The sequence below is a fragment of the Dunckerocampus dactyliophorus genome, chromosome 18 (assembly GCF_027744805.1).
Source record: "Dunckerocampus dactyliophorus isolate RoL2022-P2 chromosome 18, RoL_Ddac_1.1, whole genome shotgun sequence".
NCBI classification, from domain to species: domain Eukaryota; kingdom Metazoa; phylum Chordata; class Actinopteri; order Syngnathiformes; family Syngnathidae; genus Dunckerocampus; species Dunckerocampus dactyliophorus.
This window is the reverse complement of record NC_072836.1, coordinates 17,708,700-17,726,656: the sequence shown is the minus strand read 5'-3', so window position 1 is coordinate 17,726,656 and position 17,957 is coordinate 17,708,700. Positions and strand designations below refer to the sequence as shown.

The window sequence follows — 17,957 nt, the reverse complement described above, 5'->3', positions numbered from 1 at the left end:
TTTCTTATTTATAATTGAATATTTGATATCTATTGATCTGTACTGTACCTGTAAGAGCCATGAAGCATAGAGTACAAGCTGCACCGCATTACAGTAACGTTACTGACACCCAGTGGCCAGTGTGGAATACTACACAACATTTGAGGCTTCTGAATGCCTTATATTTGTATTTTAGTTCATTTAGCCATTTCTATGCTTGGAAATTGCTTAATTTAGGGGAAAAACATCAGTTGCTAAATCATGCAGGATTTTTTGAGTAATAGGCCGTATGTAATCAACCACGAAAAGCTTAAAAGCTCGCCAAGAGTGAAGTGTCGAATGACTTGCGAAAAGAAATAAGAACTCCACAAAAACATCAAATATGCTTTACAGAAACAGAAGCTTTATTAACCATTTTCCCTAATCGGGTCAGAGATCAAAATTTTATTTTTTTTTAATGGACATAACAGAAAAAGGTGGGTTTGGTTCTAAAACCATTACTGTTTTCAGTGTAGCTGTAAAAATGCTTTAGCTAGTGCAGGACCGCCAAGATTGCAGATTTAGGTTAAGAAACAACTTGTGGTTAAGTGCCAGCTAATTGGGAATCACAGTGGTCTTGGAACGACTGCCCTCTTGACTCCTAGCTGGTTGATTTCTGTGCTGATTATAAGAGTGTTGATTTTACCTTGCCCCCCAAGTTCCTCTGTTTAAACAAGCACTCCACCCCTGAAGGATTAATCTGAACGCCGTAGAATTACTGAAAAGCCCCCGAAAGATCATTGCAGCACACTAAATCCTCCTATCTCTTTGGTCCGGTCCCGTTTACGGCTGAGGTGCAGCCCCTCCAAACTTGGAGTTCAGCTTGGTGATGAGCGCCATGATCTTGGGGTTGTTCTGGTACTTGGTAATGTTGGCCGGGTTCTGTGCCACATCCTGGAAGGCGACCATCACCTCAGGGTCCTGGGGATGTCAAATTAGAGTGTTAAAAGTATTCCTCCCACTAAAACAGCACATGCAATAATAAAGCAATACTACAGTAATTCAGTACCATAGCACTGCAACTGGTATCCTGCACTGATTTAAACAGAAAGGAACAATTTGGAATACCGTCCAAACTGAACCCAACTCTACGACATTTCTTTGGCGCAATTCTTTCCAGCACGCTCTTGTAATTTCCATATGTGCCAGCAGAGGTCGCTGTTGAACGGCAACCGCTAAATGTTTAAAATGGCCTCACTGGGAGCTAATTCGAAGCAATATTAAGTTTTTTATTTAACTTGTTTTTGACACTGAATGTATGTAACTGAACTTTGAACTCTGTTTCCTAACATAAAATGATACTGAATGATGCACTTCTCGTGAATTAAGACGAAAGGAATTGGGCGAGTCTCAAGCGCCAGCAAATCAGGTGTAAAGCGTGTCGTCACGTGACATGAGTCTTACAAAAACTGGACGTGTATCTCAAACATCAAATTTATTTGCTTAATATTGTTACATAAAATTTTCATCAATTGAATTTTAAAAACCCTATTTTAACAAACAGAATTTGTAATAATAAACTGAATTTTAAAAACATCCTATTTTCATACATTTCATTTTAAAAACGCGCATTTTTATTCAATGGAGGGAAAAAAATTAAAATGCAAAAAATTCTGCTACATAAATTCAGTGTTTAAAAAAAAAAAAAAAGGTGTGGCTGAAATGAACCTTCATAAATGCAACAGTGGTATGTTTGGATATGAAGCAGTGAGAGCCATGAGATTAAAAAAAACAAAGCTTCCCTGTTGTGCCGTCAGTTACCTGCATGGCGGAGAGCAGCTCGGGATCCTGCAGCAAGTCATTGAGACCGGGCATGCCGGCGGCTCCACCTGGAAATCCACCGGGGAATCCCGCACCTCCTGTCAGGGCAATAAATAGCACTCAACAACTGCCAATATTGTGCAGAGACTAAATCATGAGTGAACTTCCCACCTGGGAAGAATCCTCCCCCTCCTCCTCTTGCTTCCTCTTCCTGTATGGAGGTTACAGAGTCTTTATAGTGGACATTTTATAGATCATATACACACACTCTTTATTAATAGGTGCACCAACCCAATGTAATGATACCCATATAATATAAATATTCAGTATTTATAGTGTTGAAACCTCAGCATTGACTCCTGTGAATGTGAAGCAGCATTTGTTTGAGTGACAGCAGAAAGCAAATCAGGACGGCGGTCTTTAAATATTTATTTTTAAAGAAACGAACCTTCTGAGCCCGAGCGTGCTCTTCCTTTGCTTTCTTGACACGCTCCTGCTTCTCCCTGATCTCCTTCTCTTCCCTCTTGCGTTCATATTTGCGCCTGTGCTCGATGATTCTTTTAGCCTGGAATGGGGGGGGGAAAAAAGGGCATCGCCATCAGTTGCCATAAGCTAACTGAATTTCTGCAAAGTAGGATTCCTTATTTACTCGTATACATGGAATATTTTCGTAGTTGGAGCATATAAAACCTGTTTACGACATTCCTAATAATTTTTTTAAAACAGTATTAGAGCCCTCTAGACATGAAATAACACCCCTACGGTCATTTTCACAATTGTATTACCCAATATAGCAGACATAAGAGAAAATAAGACAAAGAAGACTCGCGCTGTTGCTGTAAAATGCGTTCTGGTGGTGCGGACAGAAGTGATGTCGGAGGTTCAGAGTTGAGCTTTAAGCTTGGCGTGAGATTATTATGCCTGTTGTGAGATAATTCAAACCTGCAATAAAAGCCTGTTGGTCTGGCGATCAAGAGTGGTGCTTGTGTGTCCCACTCAACATTACTGACACCTAGTGACCAGTGTAAAACACTATTTCACACGTTTTTGTATCTTCTGAATACCTTATATTTGTATGCTTGAAAGTGCTTAATTTCGGCAAAAAAAAAAAAAAATTCCATTTCTGACTCATAATAGGGGCCGCACGGTGGAAGAGTGGTTAGCATGTTGCCCACACAGTCAGGAGTTTGGGAAGATCTGGGTTTGAATCTGTGTGGCGTTCTCCCCGTGCGTGCGTAGGTTTTCTCCGGGTACTCAACATGTGTGTGTGTGTGTGTGTGAATGATTGTCTATATGTGCCCTGGCGACCAGTCCAGGGTGTACTCCACCCGTAGTCAACTGGCATAGGCTCCAGCATACCCCTGTGACCCTAATTAGGTTAAGCGGCATAGAAAACGGATGGAAGGGCTAATAATAGACCGTATTCAACCATGTAACAGCAATGATTTATTAATACATTTTTGAAAAACTGTGATAGAGTGAAGCCGCAAAATTCAAAGTGCTAAGTGGCGAGGGACGACTGCATTCATAAATAAACAAAAAATTTGAGTAAAAATAAATAAATAACCAGATATTGCCCACCCTATTGCACCATACCTTTGGTTGGACGTCCTTCAGCATTGCACTGACATCCTCATCATAATCCAGTTTACAGGCTGTGGCCAGATCCCGGGCTGCCTCCTCCCAGTGGCCCAGCAGCCTGCAACATCACACACGCACACACACAAAGCAATGTTAGCAATGCTAATTAAAACTTATCCGTACATTCTGCACTCGTGATGGCAAAAAGCAATGAAACAAATCAAATACAAATATTTTGGCCCTATCCTGTCTGGCTAAGAAAGTACAATGATACCAGTGTTTCCTCAAACATTCATTTAATTGTGGCGTCCCACCACAAATAAGATTTGCCGCTACCTGTTCGCCCGCGCTCACTGCTGCTGTGTTATCGCCCATTCTCCTGGTGTCTCTGGCCAAAGGCACCAGGAGTAAACAAGGGCTAGTTTCTGTTATGTCGACAGCCGCTTATGTTGACAAAAAGGGCTTTCCGCTGCATTCTCATGTGAGCATTGTTCTCATTGTCAAGGCAGACTTTGGTGGTGGAGTCCACATTATAGCATCTAAAAGCCTCAGTGTGAAACAGAAACATACTTGTGAGCTTTCCCCCGCCACTTGTAAGGCTGGGCCGAGTCCGGGTTGATCTTGATGGCTCTGTCGCAGTCTCTGATGGCGGCGTTGGGTTTCTGCATCTGAACGTAGACGCTAAACACGCACACGAGAGCATTAATTACCTCATGATTCGTTTGAGGAATCAAACTCAAGCGGCGTCTCACCTCGCCCTCTTTGCGTACAAGATGGCCACACAGGGATTCAGCTGGATGGCTTCAGTGAAAAGACCCACAGCTTTCTGCAGATCTCCTACAAGAAAAAGAGCACTCAGTCGAAAGCTCCAGGCTCATAGCACAGTGGCTAGCACAGTGGATCCCCCGCACGTTCACGGCCCCTCAAATTCGCAGACTTTTGGTAAAAAAAAAAAAAAAAAAAAAAAATTTTTTTTTTTTGCAGAAAATCGTCTGGTTTTTGGCCAGAAAAATAATCTCATTCACCAGAAGTCTGTAATAATGAATAATAATGAATGCAATTGTGATAACACGTGAAATGTACATATACAGTAATTGGTTCCAGACCTGACCGTGATAAGTCAATTATAGTCCCCATACAGTCTTATGAGGATCCGTTTTTGCAACAATGAATAAAAACATTGTTGTGCTGGTACCATTTATAGAAACACAGGTAAAAAGATCACTTTAAATAAATTAAAGGTGACAGGTCTATATTTACTAACCGTCTCCCAGAGCATTGATGGCTTCTATCTTCTTGTCATTGGCCTTGTCCATCATCTCCTCTGTTACCTGACCAAATGTGTACACACACACACACACACACACATTTTCATCATCATCACTAAAATGCACCAGAAAAATATAGAAAAGGAACACTCACCTCAACATTTTCATCCTCTCCCATTTCTTGTGGATCATCAGCGTCTGGCTCAATGACGCCCTCTAGGTCTTTTTCTGTAAACGCAACAGAGGAGTTGAAGTGGGGGGAAGAAAATGAGGGGACGGACGGATAGGACAGTAATTACCTAGTTCACTTTCCTCGCTTTCAGATGGTACAGGAGGCTCGGGCTCAGTTCGGGGAGCTGAAAATGTCGGGGGAGGACCACAGGGACACTCACCCTACAAGGCACACAGCACAAACGTCAACCCCAGCACACCCTCTTTGTACTTTCCCATTTGCTTTGACAAGACGCGCTACGATGACAAGACGTACACTGTATGCCAGTAATTGTTTCTTAATGTGTAAAACTGAATTTAAAATGCGTTGCATAATTGCGAGAAGCATATTACTGTATAGAGTTTAACAGCAGGGGTGTCCAAAGCGCAGCCCGAGGGCCACTTGCGGCAAGCAGCTGTTTTTTTAGTGGCCCACGACACATTGAAAATGTAATTTAGCAAGAATAAACAGCAAGAATAAAACAGCAAAAATGAAAAAATCAGCAGAAAAGTCCAAATTTCAAGAGAAAACTAATTTCACAATAAACAATGAGGAAAAATAATGTTATTTTAGTAGCATGAAATTGAATAAGAAAAAATACTTTTTTTTAAAAAGAGAAACAAAAAAAGTGTAATTTTTGTAAAATTAGGTTGGGGAAAAAAAGTTATATTATGACGGGAATATAGTCAAAATATTACGGGAATAAAGTCATAACATTAAAAGAAGAAATGGACAAGAAAAAAGTTGAAATATTAGGAAAATTATTTTTCAAAAAAGCTGCAGCAGAAATGGAAAAAAACAGCAGAAATTTTAAGAGAAAAAAAAATCACAATTTTATGAGAAGAAAAATCATTTTAGTAGCACAAAGTTGAAATATTTAAGATTTTTTTTTTTTTAAAAACCCAATATGACAAAACAAAGAATAAAGTTGTAATATTTGGAAAATTCGGTTGGGGGAACGTTTATCATTTGTAAGTCATAATAATACTACAAGAATAAAGTGAAATTATTATGGGAATAAAGTCGTAATTGCGAGATGACATTTTACAAGAGGAAAGTTGAAATAGTTGGACAAAAAACCCCAGAACAAATAGAAAATAAAAAGCTGAAATTTGATGAGAATAAAGTCAAAATATAAGAGAAAAAATGCGTAATGGAACGTGGAAAAAAAAGTTATAATTTTACAAGCATAAACTAGCGTTATGAGGGGAAAATAGTCATTTTAGTAGCATTTCACTTATATCACAAACCTGAAATACGTCTTTTATGGCTGCATTCATTCTTGAAGTTTTGTCGCCATTCGGGGAGTCTTGGGATGTACCGTAACCCACGCGAATAGCGACAATCCACTGTATTCATGTTTCCCGCGTTGAACCGCAACTTCCCATTGCCGGCAGCACTCATGCAGCCCAAGATCATTATGCCACCACACCAATACATTTGTAGGCAGGACACAATTATCTTGGTACTCACTGGACAACAATGAGTAACTTTCAGAGGACAGAAAATCTACACTGCTGCTCCAGTCACTTCTTCTGCATATTACTTCACAAGCGCTCCCATTTGACTTATTGCTTTCTCCCTCAACCTATGAGAGTAGTAGAAAGCTTTAGCTTTTACCACTCCTGTTGCGCATCATGATCTCAGCCACGATGGCCCGGAACTTACTCCACATGCACAGTGCCGAACTGAACCTTGTTACGAAAACTACACAAAATCAAACAAGTGTTACCTTGCATGCATCCTTGGGGGAAGACGAGGAAGGGATCTTTGCACCCATGCTGCAGTGTGAACACACAACAATCTTGTGAGAAACACTAAATCAATGCATATTGTCCTATCAACAAAACATACTACCCATGAAACAGAAGTTTTTGGCGTCACCCTCGCTCATAAACACATTATAACGGGACTGTCCGTGAATGTAACTTGTCGTTACAACTCCGTACAGTAGATGGCGGTGTGCACCATCACGCCACTTCTTAGGACTTAGCAACTTAGACGCTGCTTTGTTCTATTCTTTTTTTCTCCTCGTATTTGCGCTAGTATTTGTTTTTCCACACCTTCTTTGCTTTATCACTGCATACACTAGCTACCCATTGTGACACATTCTTTTGTCTGTCATTTGAAAATTGTGACACTACAAACACCGGAGAACAAAATGTTATTGACAAAATGTAAGCAAGTCAAACATTGGGTGTGAATTATCAGTGGTAGACATGGAGACAGGGTCATAGACATGTTGAATTTTCTGAATGTAACTTGTACAGCATGTCTGAAACAAATAAACATACCAGGGAGCAAGTGTACCTTTTTTTTTTTGGCCAACTGGAGTACACACACAATGCGTAATGTGGAGCGGGTAGTAGGCGGGACGGGGCACGTGGTCAAATTGTATGCTGTCTTTATACTATTTGACTTTCATTATACTTGACGTAATGTCACCAAGAATAAATAAGCACATCTTGTATGTGGCCTGTAACACGTAACCGGACACAAAATGCAGTTTTAGGCTTTAATATACACGACTGACCTCTGCAACCAGGTCCGGAAGAAGCCCATCTCGGGAAGGTGCAGGATCGCGGGATTGGACTCGCACAATTGCACGAAACCCTTCAACTCTGCCACTTTTCGAGAGTCCATGCTTCTCTGTCACGTCACACACGCTGGATTACAAAGAGACCACTTAAGAACTCCATCAAGTTAAAGCACGATACCTATTTTACGATTATAGATAGCTTAGCTACAATATGCTAGCGTGCATTGGTGTCTTCTAAGTTAAACAATAACACAACAAGAACAAATTTAACTCTCAAAACCAATGCATGTGTCTCAAGAGTCACTGATGATGGCAGTGGGATAGCCAGAAGTTTCTAGAGACAACGACCATGTTTTTTGACGCATGATCCCGTTGTACATGTTAGCTTACCACAATATTTGCCACATTCAAATCAATGAAAAACACTGCATGTTAAAACATTTAAATTTGTAGTAAAAAGGACCGCACCTACGCAAGGACTCGAATATGTAACACAGTAGATCACAAAACAGAAAGGGTTCAGTTGATATTTATCGTCACAGATCTGCTGCCCTGGCGCAGGCGTCGCTCCTCTCTTTTCATTCAGGCACCAAATCGGACAGCCCCGTGGACCTTCATTACTTGGGTGCACTCGCCCCGATTTTTGACTATCTTCTATAGCGCTACCCTAGGTTAAGTACTATACCCTCATTACACAGCAAGCGGTGGCATTTTCGAGATTACTTGTATTTGTATGTAAATATGAACACGATAAATGCCCCCTACAGAACACGTTTATGTCTGACATAAATTATAGACCTTAAACTAGGTTTCTGGATAGCCCAATCATAATAACACATGCTTGATAAACCACCTGGAAGACAAAACTCAGGGCCTCAATTTATGAAAAGTACATTGAGAAGGCTTTTAGCACCGGGTAGTGAGGTAACTGTCAGCTAGGTTGAAATGTACAATTAAATTGTAATTTAGTCGGGTGTACAACTATTTAACGTCGATGAGTTGCTCACATGAGTTTCTATAAATATCATATGCCTTTTGACAACTTTTCTGATCGTTCCACAGCAATAAACGACATGTGCCCGTGACCTGTGTGCTCGAGAGGCAGCGACGATGGTGTCCTCGGGCGGTCGGGTGCTCTTCAGGGCTGCTTCCAAACTCCTGCCTCGACCAAGCTGGAGTCGAGGTGAGCTTCACTTGTTGGCTACTTTATCAGTAAACTTCACATTTATCGAACGAATTCGAAAGAAAGTCCGCATGTTTTTATTGAAACATCCTGTGGTCTTGTTGGTCCATTCCAGTTTAAGCGTCAATCCTTAACAACAGTCAACAACAACAACAAAAGCATTTGTATTAGTTGCTACTAAGGGTGTCACAATATCGAGATTAAAATGAGACAAGATTTCTGTTCAGAAAAAAATGTCTTCTGGGCTCTAGACCTGGGATGATAATAAGTTAATCACACAATAAATGAAAATGAACTCGATCATTTTGCCAGCCTCAAGGTACTGCCCGGGCATGTCTGTTTTCCTAGTCTCTCGCCTCCAAACGGACAGGAAGAGGGTTCACTCTACATTGGTTTCAGCACCTTAGCGTGTGTCTTCCATAGAACAATGGCATGAACGGAGTGAGCACTTTTGTAAGTCATACAGTCTGTCTCGGTGAGTAATGTAACGTCGTGGAAATTAAATGAGTAGATTGCAATGCATTGTCATATTTTTAAATAACTTTTCATTGTACTTTTCTGAAAAGTAATGTTCAAATCTCGTCTCGTCCTCGTAGACACAATCTTGTGTATCGTCTCGTGACACCCCTAGTTGTTACAGTTTGATCATTATCGTGACGCCATAATGTGTTGAGTGCCAACACAATTGAACGAAAACACATTTGGAATCAAATTTACTTAATCGTGGTTGGTTGCGTACCTCGGTTTTACAGTCAGAGAACTTAATATGAGACATAAATTTACTTAGCTTTTGTGCCAACAATTTTAATGAAAAAACTGCAAACTGTTTCCAAACAGGAGTTTTGAAGAAGGAAGAGGATTTTTATGCTCTGGCTTCTTCTTGGCACTAATCAATATCCATGGATTCCGCTCGCCAAAGGCTGGGCTGTATTGTATCTGTTTACTGAATAGACGCATGACTATGGACAGTTATACTTCCTGTCTTCTCACTTAATGTGTACAGTGTGGGAAATCAGTACACCTCTGCACTGTAGAGGCTGCACAGTATGGGTACGAGTTTAGGAATACATGTCCACATTGACATTCCACAAATTGTGGAAGGGAAGCTGCCCTCAAAAACACAAATGCGCTACTCATAATAAAGAATTCATATGTCATGTCTTTTGTAGGATGTGTGTGGTGTCAATGCAGGAGCATTTCTGTGAAACCAGGAGGTTTGAAACCAAAGACAGTTCCCGCTCGCTACCTGGGCCAGCCAAGCCCTTTCACTCATCCGCACCTCCTCAAATGTGGTATTGTTGACATTCTACTAGTTAATACTTATAAGCAAACACCCTGAAAGAGGTTTTCAAAGTGTAGCAGCAGCTTGAGAAAAATAACAACACTAAGCTACCGTAAAGCACCGTGTATAAACCACACTTTTTTCCACTGGTAAGAAGCAAAAAATCCGGGTGCGGTTTATACACGATGACAGGTCTGTGACCAGATGCAGAAATTGACGAGAAGTCCATTTTAGAATAGCCGTCTGTGGGTCAGACAGTTGCTTTGACTTTAGCGCCCTCTGCTGTACTGTTGCTGAAAATGCTAGTGTATGCAACTAACTTATCTGACGGCTGTCTGTATTTTCACACAGTGAAACGATCTCTATATACACTGAAGCTAACCTAAGCTTCCATTAAAACATTGCAAATGTAAAATACAATACAACGTTGGAGTTTACTCAAATTCACACTGAAGCAATGCTGTGTTATGTAAAATACATGGATAACTGATGCGCATGCGCAGAACGCCGCTCTATCACCGCTCGCGTCACCGCTAAACCAACATTCGCTGCCGTTAAATCAAGGCTAAAGCAACGCTGGCTTCAGTGGTGCACCGCTAGGACAACACCCGTGTTTTTTTTTTTTTCCCATTTTGTGCGCGGTGACGGGCGTTGTCAAAATTCGGCCCCCTCTTCCTACCGTTCAAGGGACGCTACAGCAAAGTTCGGGCGTTGTGACCGGGCCTGTACCCTCTCAAAATGCCACGACGATCTTTCACCGCAGCGTTCAAACTCTCCGTCTGCCGGTATGCAGAAGAGTTTGGGAACCGGGCAGCAGGACGGCAGCACGGTGTGGACAAGTCAGTCATCCGGCGTTGGAGAGCGGACATCATTGGCAAGTTGACGGCAAACTTTTCTTAAATGAATTCCATTGCAGATTAATTGATGGACGGCAGATTTCTCCTTTTTTCTTTTTGAAATTGCTTAGTACTTTTACGCATGTTGATTTGAGATGAAAGAGTTGGCAAGCATTTCTGAACTAAAATTTTTTTTCCCCCGTCGTGAGCCTGAAAATGGGGGTGCGGTTAATACACAGGTGCGGTTTATACACGGTGCTTTACGGTACCTTTAGTTATGTTTAAAGGCAAAAATGAATTGATTTCTAGCGAGAAGTGAGTGAGCAGAGACTGGAGTAAGCAACAATAACAAACAGACAAACATTTAGAATATTAGTCCAAAAGCAACCCTACAAGGCTTATATGAAGTTAGTTTTGAGTTAAGTTTGTTTCGCATTATATTGTTCCTGAGTCACCATATTAAATATAAAATGTGATTGCAAAGCCCAGGTGATAGTACACTGTGCATTATTCTCTTCTTAAGAATAGCAGCTGTTGTGCAATTTGATTCTCAGGTGAGGTGACACCCGGCCTGAGCCAAACGGAATACGAACTCCGCAGACACAGACTGGCCTCTCTCATTGAGGCCCAGTCGGACAGGCTTGGACCGCCGGCCTCCTCCAGCACCCATGTGCTTATTGTTTTGTCCCATCCCACCCGCTACATGACCAATGACATACCCTATCCTTTCCACCAGAACCAGGTGTATATGCATTCACTTTAAAGTACTTTTTTGTTTTTTAAAAAGAAGCAATCTAATAAAGAAAATATTAAAATATATTCCCAGGATTTCCTCTACCTTTGTGGCATCTTGGAGCCTGACAGTGCTTTGGTTCTGTATGGGAAAGGGCGACCAGACAAGACCATCCTGTTTGTCCCACGTCGAGACCCAGGCAGGGAGCTGTGGGATGGACCACGGTCAGGGAAGGATGGAGCGGCTGCTTTAACTGGCATAGAGAGGGTTCACAGCACAGAGGAATTGGGCGTTGTCCTCAAAAGCATTAAAGGTGGGTTGATTTGAACATAACAGTGGAGGCTAGTGGGCTAGTGCAATGGAAACTATCCAAAAACTTTGTGTATTAATTTGTCTTCCAACGGCTTTAACACTAGCATGAAATAGAACAGTGGTCTTCGTCGTTACCACGGCGACCCCAGATCACATAATTTAGTTTTTCTGTAATATTGGTAGCTCAACCAGGCATCTCCAGGTTATAATAGTGCCATTGTCAGTGCTAACATCATTGCTCAGTGTTTTGTCCACGTTTAACAAGACCACAAATTTAAAGGACGCTAATTACTAGGGGTGAGATTAAAACATGACATCGTTTCTCGTTTGGAGAAAAGCTGTATCGCGAGAACAGGGCATCGCTACTATGAATGATAATATGGAAGTGGCAGGGTGCAAGGCATTATTGGAAGTGCACATGAAGTGCTTTAGGCACACCTTGCAATCCATCTTACCTTGGTGTTCACAGCGTCAGCAGGTGGCGTGTGGCTGTTTTTTCCATCGGAGTTAATGTTAAAATCTCATATGGTCTCGTGCTCGTGGAGCCAATCTCGTGTATTGTCTCGTCTCGTGACACCCCTACTAGTTACACTTCCCAACTGTAGAATGTGCTCTGGAACAAAATTAAACGGTGATCATTTTATACTGAACTGATTAAGCAACTGGCTTTATATTGTGAAGCATGAAGCAGCTCGACTTCCACTCTTCCATCAGGTTCAACGCTGTGGTATGATAGCTCCAATCCATCCCACTCTCGCCTCCACCAAGCACATGTCAGTCCCCTCCTAGAGGCGGGGGCCATGCCACGCCCCCTCAGACCACTCATTCATTCACTCAGGGCCCTGAAAAGCTCATCAGAGGTAGCCCTCATGCATGAGGCAGGTCGCATCACAGCACAGGTGAGTGTTTAATATATTGTGAATGTCATTTTTAGTTACGTTATCATTGTAGGCTGCATCTGAAATGTCTGCTTTTAAAATAAGGTACTTTTGTACTTCAGGCGTTTAGGAGGACAATGACTCTGTCTCTTGGGGATGTGGATGAATCTTTGCTCTTTGCTAAGGTAACTAAGAAAACTAAGGCTCTTTCATGTGATGACTGTGTCACCCATTGTATCATTTTAAATAAAACCTCTGTTAATTCTCAAAAGAAAAAGTTGGCACAGTGCAGTAAGAGACTTAATGGGAAAAGTCTTCCCTCACAAGCGTCTGAATTTACTGAAATGAAGCAAAGTTTCAGTTAGGCAGTCTGAGGAAGGACAGGGAATGTAATGTCGTGACATGTAATTTTAATCAACATGCGTTCATCTTAGGCATGAAGTAAGGGTGCGCTGAAACATCTGAATGAGTCCTCCTCCTCAATTTTTTCACCACTTAGTATTAGGGCTGTCAAATGATTACTTTTTAAAAATTAATCACAGTTTTCATATTATCAAGATTAATCACAACAATGTCTGAAATATGCCCATTTTTACTGTATGTTATGAACCGAAAGGCAAATGACAAATGACAGGATACAATTATATAGATTTGTATATATTAATAGCTCCAAATGAACTGAAAAGTTAAGTCACGCTAAAAGATACCACACACGTCTGAAAATCTCTTTGCCTATAGTCTCTAATAGTGGCAGAACATTTAAATAGGAGCAATGAAGGGTTGGGGTTCAAAGACACCTCGTAATTAAAGTTGAATTCACATGTTTTCAGTTTATTTATAGCAAACTGGGGCCGCACGGTGGTCTAGTGGTTAGCATGTTGGCCAACACGGTAACAGTCTGGAGATCGGGAAGACCTGGGTTCGATTCTCCCTTGGGCATTTCCCTTGGGTACTCCGGTTTCCTCGACTCTAAATTAGCGTGAGTGTATATGTGCCCTGCAATTAGCTGGCTGTACTGTACTGCCTGTCACCCGAAGTCCGCTGGGATAGGCTCCAGCATACTCCCGCGCATGAGAAGCGAGGAGAGGAGGAGAGGAAAGAGGAGAGCGGTATAGAAAAAGGATGGATGGATATAGCAAACTGTACTTTCACATTAGGAGTTACGCGGTGCCCTCTAAGATGTGATGCACACAGACACTACACTGTGCCTCTGTCTGCCATCATAAGAGAGTGAATTATGTTACAAATTTTAACGTAAATAATTAATTTAGTTTAATGCATTATTTTTGACAGCCCTAGTTCAGAGTCCAAAAGCTACCTCCGAAAGTCAAAACCACTTTTTCCCGCCCCCCAACCCCAAACATCAACTTAATATTTATTCATTTAATTGCAGTTTGATTTTGAGAACCGACTCCATGGTGCTAACTTCCTGGCATATCCTCCGGTGGTAGCTGGAGGGAATCGCGCCAATACCCTGCACTACATCAACAACAACCAGATGATTAAGGTAAGCGCAAGCCGATGGAGCAGTAGATATTTATACTGTCAGCAATAAGACACAGATTTAAAAGAAAATAACCAGAAGCCCTACTTAAATCAACGATTCATCATGAGTGATTCACATGCTCCGAGCCAATACTGCGTGTGGCCCTGATGCCTTCAAAACTGTGGTGCCACATGAAGAGCAAGATCAAGACACCCACTGAGTCTTTTGAATGAGTTGTATTCATTAAACAATTTGTTTTATTATGCATGTGGGTGGGCAGTCAAGTCCATGTAAAATCATTGCTTGAAGCCATCGTGCGAAAAAAAAAAGGTTAGAGATGGTCGTGTTCATGACTCAAAGAATGAATAGCATGAAGGGTCTCTCTCGCCCCTCAGGATGGTGAAATGGTGCTTCTCGATGGTGGTTGTGAGTATTTTGGTTATGTCAGCGATGTTACCCGAACGTGGCCGGTAAATGGGAAGTAAGTTAATCACCTCACGTTGTGAATTGCACAACATATTTTAGTTATTTATGGCTAATGCCTTTTGTCGTTGTATTTTTCCGTCCTGCCAGATTCAGTACTGCCCAGGCGGAACTTTATGAAGCGGTCCTGGAGGTCCAGCTCTCCTGTTTATCTCTGTGCTCTCCGGGTGTCAGTCTAGATCACATCTACAGTACCATGCTGGCCCTGTTGGGAAGACAGCTCAAGCGTCTCGGCATAGTCAAGGCCGGTACCAGTGATGCTGATGTGCTGAAGGTAATGAAACATTTAAAGATGTCATTTTTGATGTACGGTCAAATGCAGCTCAGGGCAGCTGTGTCACACCAAGGCCTTTTTGACATGATAATGTGTTTAAATGTGGGCGAAAAAAGGGTATTGTGTTCATGCTTAGAAAGTTAATCGCCGCTATATGGCAACAATAGCATTTAAAATTGAAACGTTTTTAACAGCTGGTGATAGCATCAGCATTCCTCAATTAATTAAAATACAGAAAACACATTTTTGGAGTTTGTTGCGGTACTCTTAGTTAATCAGTTCTGAAATATGTGTACCTTTTCCATAAGAAGGTGAAAGCATGGACAGAAAAGACACTGCTGTAATGCTATGGCATCACCAGAAAATCATAGCACTTACCGTGCATCCAATCATATTGGCCGGATGTTGGTTGGGGAAGATGTGTGTCTTGGGCTTGCAGTGGTATGCTGTGATTTATTAACCGGTCTTATTGTTCTTGACTCATTTATTTCTTTGGCGTTTAAGCCTTCATGTGCAGTTTCTGAGGGAAATATAATGTCTAGCTGTTTTATTACACACAAAATAACACCTGTACAGGTATATTGTGCCTCCCCCTTTCACATGCTTTGAGGATGAGAGGGAGTGTCTTTCATCATTGCAAAGAAATCCTTAGTGGTACTTGTAATGAGGTTAACAATAGGTTACCACGACTGGACAGGAGATGATTGAATTTTTACAGAATGATATTACACTTTTTCTTTTCCTCCTCCCAGGCTGCAAGACGGTACTGCCCCCATCATGTCGGGCATTATTTGGGCATGGATGTCCATGACACTCCTGAACTGTCCCGCTCGCAGCCTTTACAGCCTGGAATGACCATCACCATAGAACCAGGTAAATGCAAGACAAATAAGAACTAGTTTTTCTTTTAAAATTTTTTTTTCCCTTTCATCTGCTTTGCGTTGATGGGTACTGGAAGGTTTAATCCAAGTCATCCAGGTGAAATGAAAAGTATTGTTTCCTTTATACTGACTCATTTGAGTGGAAATTTTAAAAAAACTCCACATATTCCTTTGGCGTACTCCCACATGCTAGTAGTGATTCTTCACAAAGTGATATTGCCCCCTAATGGCGTTGCATACATTACATAACTGTTTTAGTTGTTTTGCAGGCCTGCTTGGCTCATGATCCCGCATGTGTGTCTATCGCCACAGGATTGTATATTGGTGAGGAAAACGAGCAGGCCCCAGAGCGTTTCCGCGGTATCGGCATCAGGATTGAGGATGACGTGCTGATTCGGGACAAGGGGGGGCCTCTAATTCTATCCGCTGATGCCCCAAAGACCATCTCTGATGTCGAACTGGCTTGTGCCCAAAGATAGGGCAGGGGTGAGACATGTCTGTGATGGTGGACACTCGTTCTCTGCTCCTCAGCTGGCTCCATGGTAATCAGCTGATCCAGGTACATGGAAGATGGCAGCACAATATTAGAACTATTGTGTGTTTGCTATACAGTCATCACATTCACATTCAGTCATGATGTCATGATGATTCAGTCAGATGAAGTTTTTTTTTTTTTCCCCCCGGTATACTGATCGGCAAAACACCAAAACCTTGATGACAACTATGATTTTTCTGGACGTTTGTCTGAACATATAAAAAATATCAAGATCATTTTGGCGTCTTGACGTCTACCCTATGGGAACATCATTTTATTCTTATTGTCCTAGCACTGAACTTTGAATCCAACTCGAGAAATAGCTTATTTATCATTTGTCATACACAACACAGTACCCTACATACACATTGCATTGTTTTCAGGTTTTCTGTCCTGTTTATACACACAAATCCTGAATAATAAGACCCACATACCATACCAATAGAATGAGTTAGTGTATATTGTCTGATAAACTGATCTAACCTGTTTTTTAAAGAAAATTATCTGTATATATTGAATGCATGTTTAAAATATTTATACATGTTAATAAATTCTAGTTTAATCCAACAGAAAACTACAGACCTACCTCTTTAGCAAAGTCAAACCATGTTTTTGTGTTGCCTAACTAAAAGTAAAAGATGCAAGTGAGAAGTAGTCAAAATTAAACCTTTTTTTTTTTATTAAGTGTTTACATATTGATTTCGGACTGTAAACCGGGTGGTACAATTCCGTGCAGAACATGAATTAAGCATCTTCCCCGTTCTCTCTTGCCACATCCAGTATGGCGGTGACGTCTATTTATGATTCAGTGCTCAATGCAGCGTCTACGTCACCCCAGAAACTCAAACATCCGCAAGAAGTCCACCTACCCGACTTACTTGAACGCGTTAGCCCAGCACAGGAACTGGCACATGCGCAACAAAGACTTGGGCGTTTTGAACGACTCCGTCAATACTCTACCATCTTTATTGCAAAGTGTGAGTGTGCCCTTATAAAACTTCAATCTAGAAGTTGTCCTGCCTTTTTCACCATCAACAATAGTGGTTCATCTGATCATTTCCATTTCATTACTCATAGATCTAAACAAGTGGTCCAAAATGCCTGAATACTAAAATAAATCTAAGAGACTCTTGTTTCTGAATTTTGATGACAAAGTTCTGACAAAAGTTTCCAGTTCAAGCTTTATAAAACAACCCATTCTACAAGTTTTCACTCATTTAAATGTACCACGCGCCACTGCCCTGCCTTGGTTAGGTTCTGCACTTGCTTCAAGCATCGTATTCATGCTCCTTCATTGCAAGCCACGGCCCATGTAACACACATGTACTTGCATTAGTTAGCTTTGTTGTCAGCCAATAATAGAGATTTGGCAAAGTTTAGCATTAACTGTTATTGGTTATCATAACCACACAATGACTCCAAATTGTCGGTCGACTCTCTGAGACTGGTTTTGTGTACGCGCTACAGACACATGTATGTGTATATGAGACAGCGTTAAACTTTTTTTTTTTGCAAAGTTTAACTTTGAATTGTGATAGATTTACACATTTATTTGTTCTGTTCTTTGAAACCACTAGTGTTCTTTTGGTATGTTTTGGTTGAAAAAGTATAATAGCACCTTGAATGTTCGGTTTTTATATTGGCCCGCGGCACTTTGTAGAAATACAATTAAACCAAAAGGGAAAAATTTAGCAGT

At 41.3% G+C, this 17,957-nt stretch overlaps 2 protein-coding genes across 4 annotated transcripts; one reads left to right on the top strand and one right to left on the bottom strand.

Moving 5' to 3' along the window:
* Nucleotides 1–366: 366 nt before the first annotated feature.
* st13 (ST13 Hsp70 interacting protein) lies at nt 367–7,985 on the bottom strand. Of its 2 annotated transcripts, none has more exons than XM_054760631.1 (13): nt 7,847–7,985; nt 7,373–7,505; nt 6,572–6,620; nt 4,928–5,021; nt 4,783–4,856; nt 4,625–4,691; nt 4,113–4,197; nt 3,931–4,041; nt 3,376–3,478; nt 2,228–2,344; nt 1,951–1,990; nt 1,780–1,877; nt 367–939 (listed from the first exon to the last, which is right to left on the bottom strand). In XM_054760631.1, exons 2-13 carry the CDS (start codon nt 7,480–7,482, stop codon nt 802–804), a joined length of 1,086 nt encoding a protein of 361 aa, XP_054616606.1. In that variant the 5' UTR covers nt 7,483–7,505; nt 7,847–7,985; the 3' UTR covers nt 367–801. The 2 variants fall into 2 exon arrangements, with proteins under 2 accessions (XP_054616606.1, XP_054616607.1); XM_054760632.1 differs by having other exon boundaries at nt 7,851–7,966.
* Nucleotides 7,986–8,266: 281 nt separating this feature from the next.
* Nucleotides 8,267–17,932, top strand: xpnpep3 (X-prolyl aminopeptidase 3, mitochondrial). Of its 2 annotated transcripts, XM_054759853.1 has the most exons (12): nt 8,267–8,302; nt 8,441–8,561; nt 9,731–9,853; nt 11,234–11,421; nt 11,506–11,725; nt 12,439–12,623; nt 12,725–12,787; nt 13,996–14,109; nt 14,484–14,569; nt 14,662–14,845; nt 15,598–15,718; nt 16,039–17,932. In XM_054759853.1, exons 2-12 carry the CDS (start codon nt 8,489–8,491, stop codon nt 16,203–16,205), a joined length of 1,524 nt encoding a protein of 507 aa, XP_054615828.1. In that variant the 5' UTR covers nt 8,267–8,302; nt 8,441–8,488; the 3' UTR covers nt 16,206–17,932. The 2 variants fall into 2 exon arrangements, 1 of the variants encoding a protein (XP_054615828.1); XR_008566768.1 differs by having other exon boundaries at nt 8,277–8,561; nt 15,598–15,823; nt 16,039–16,182.
* The last annotated feature ends 25 nt before the right edge of the window (nt 17,933–17,957 follow it).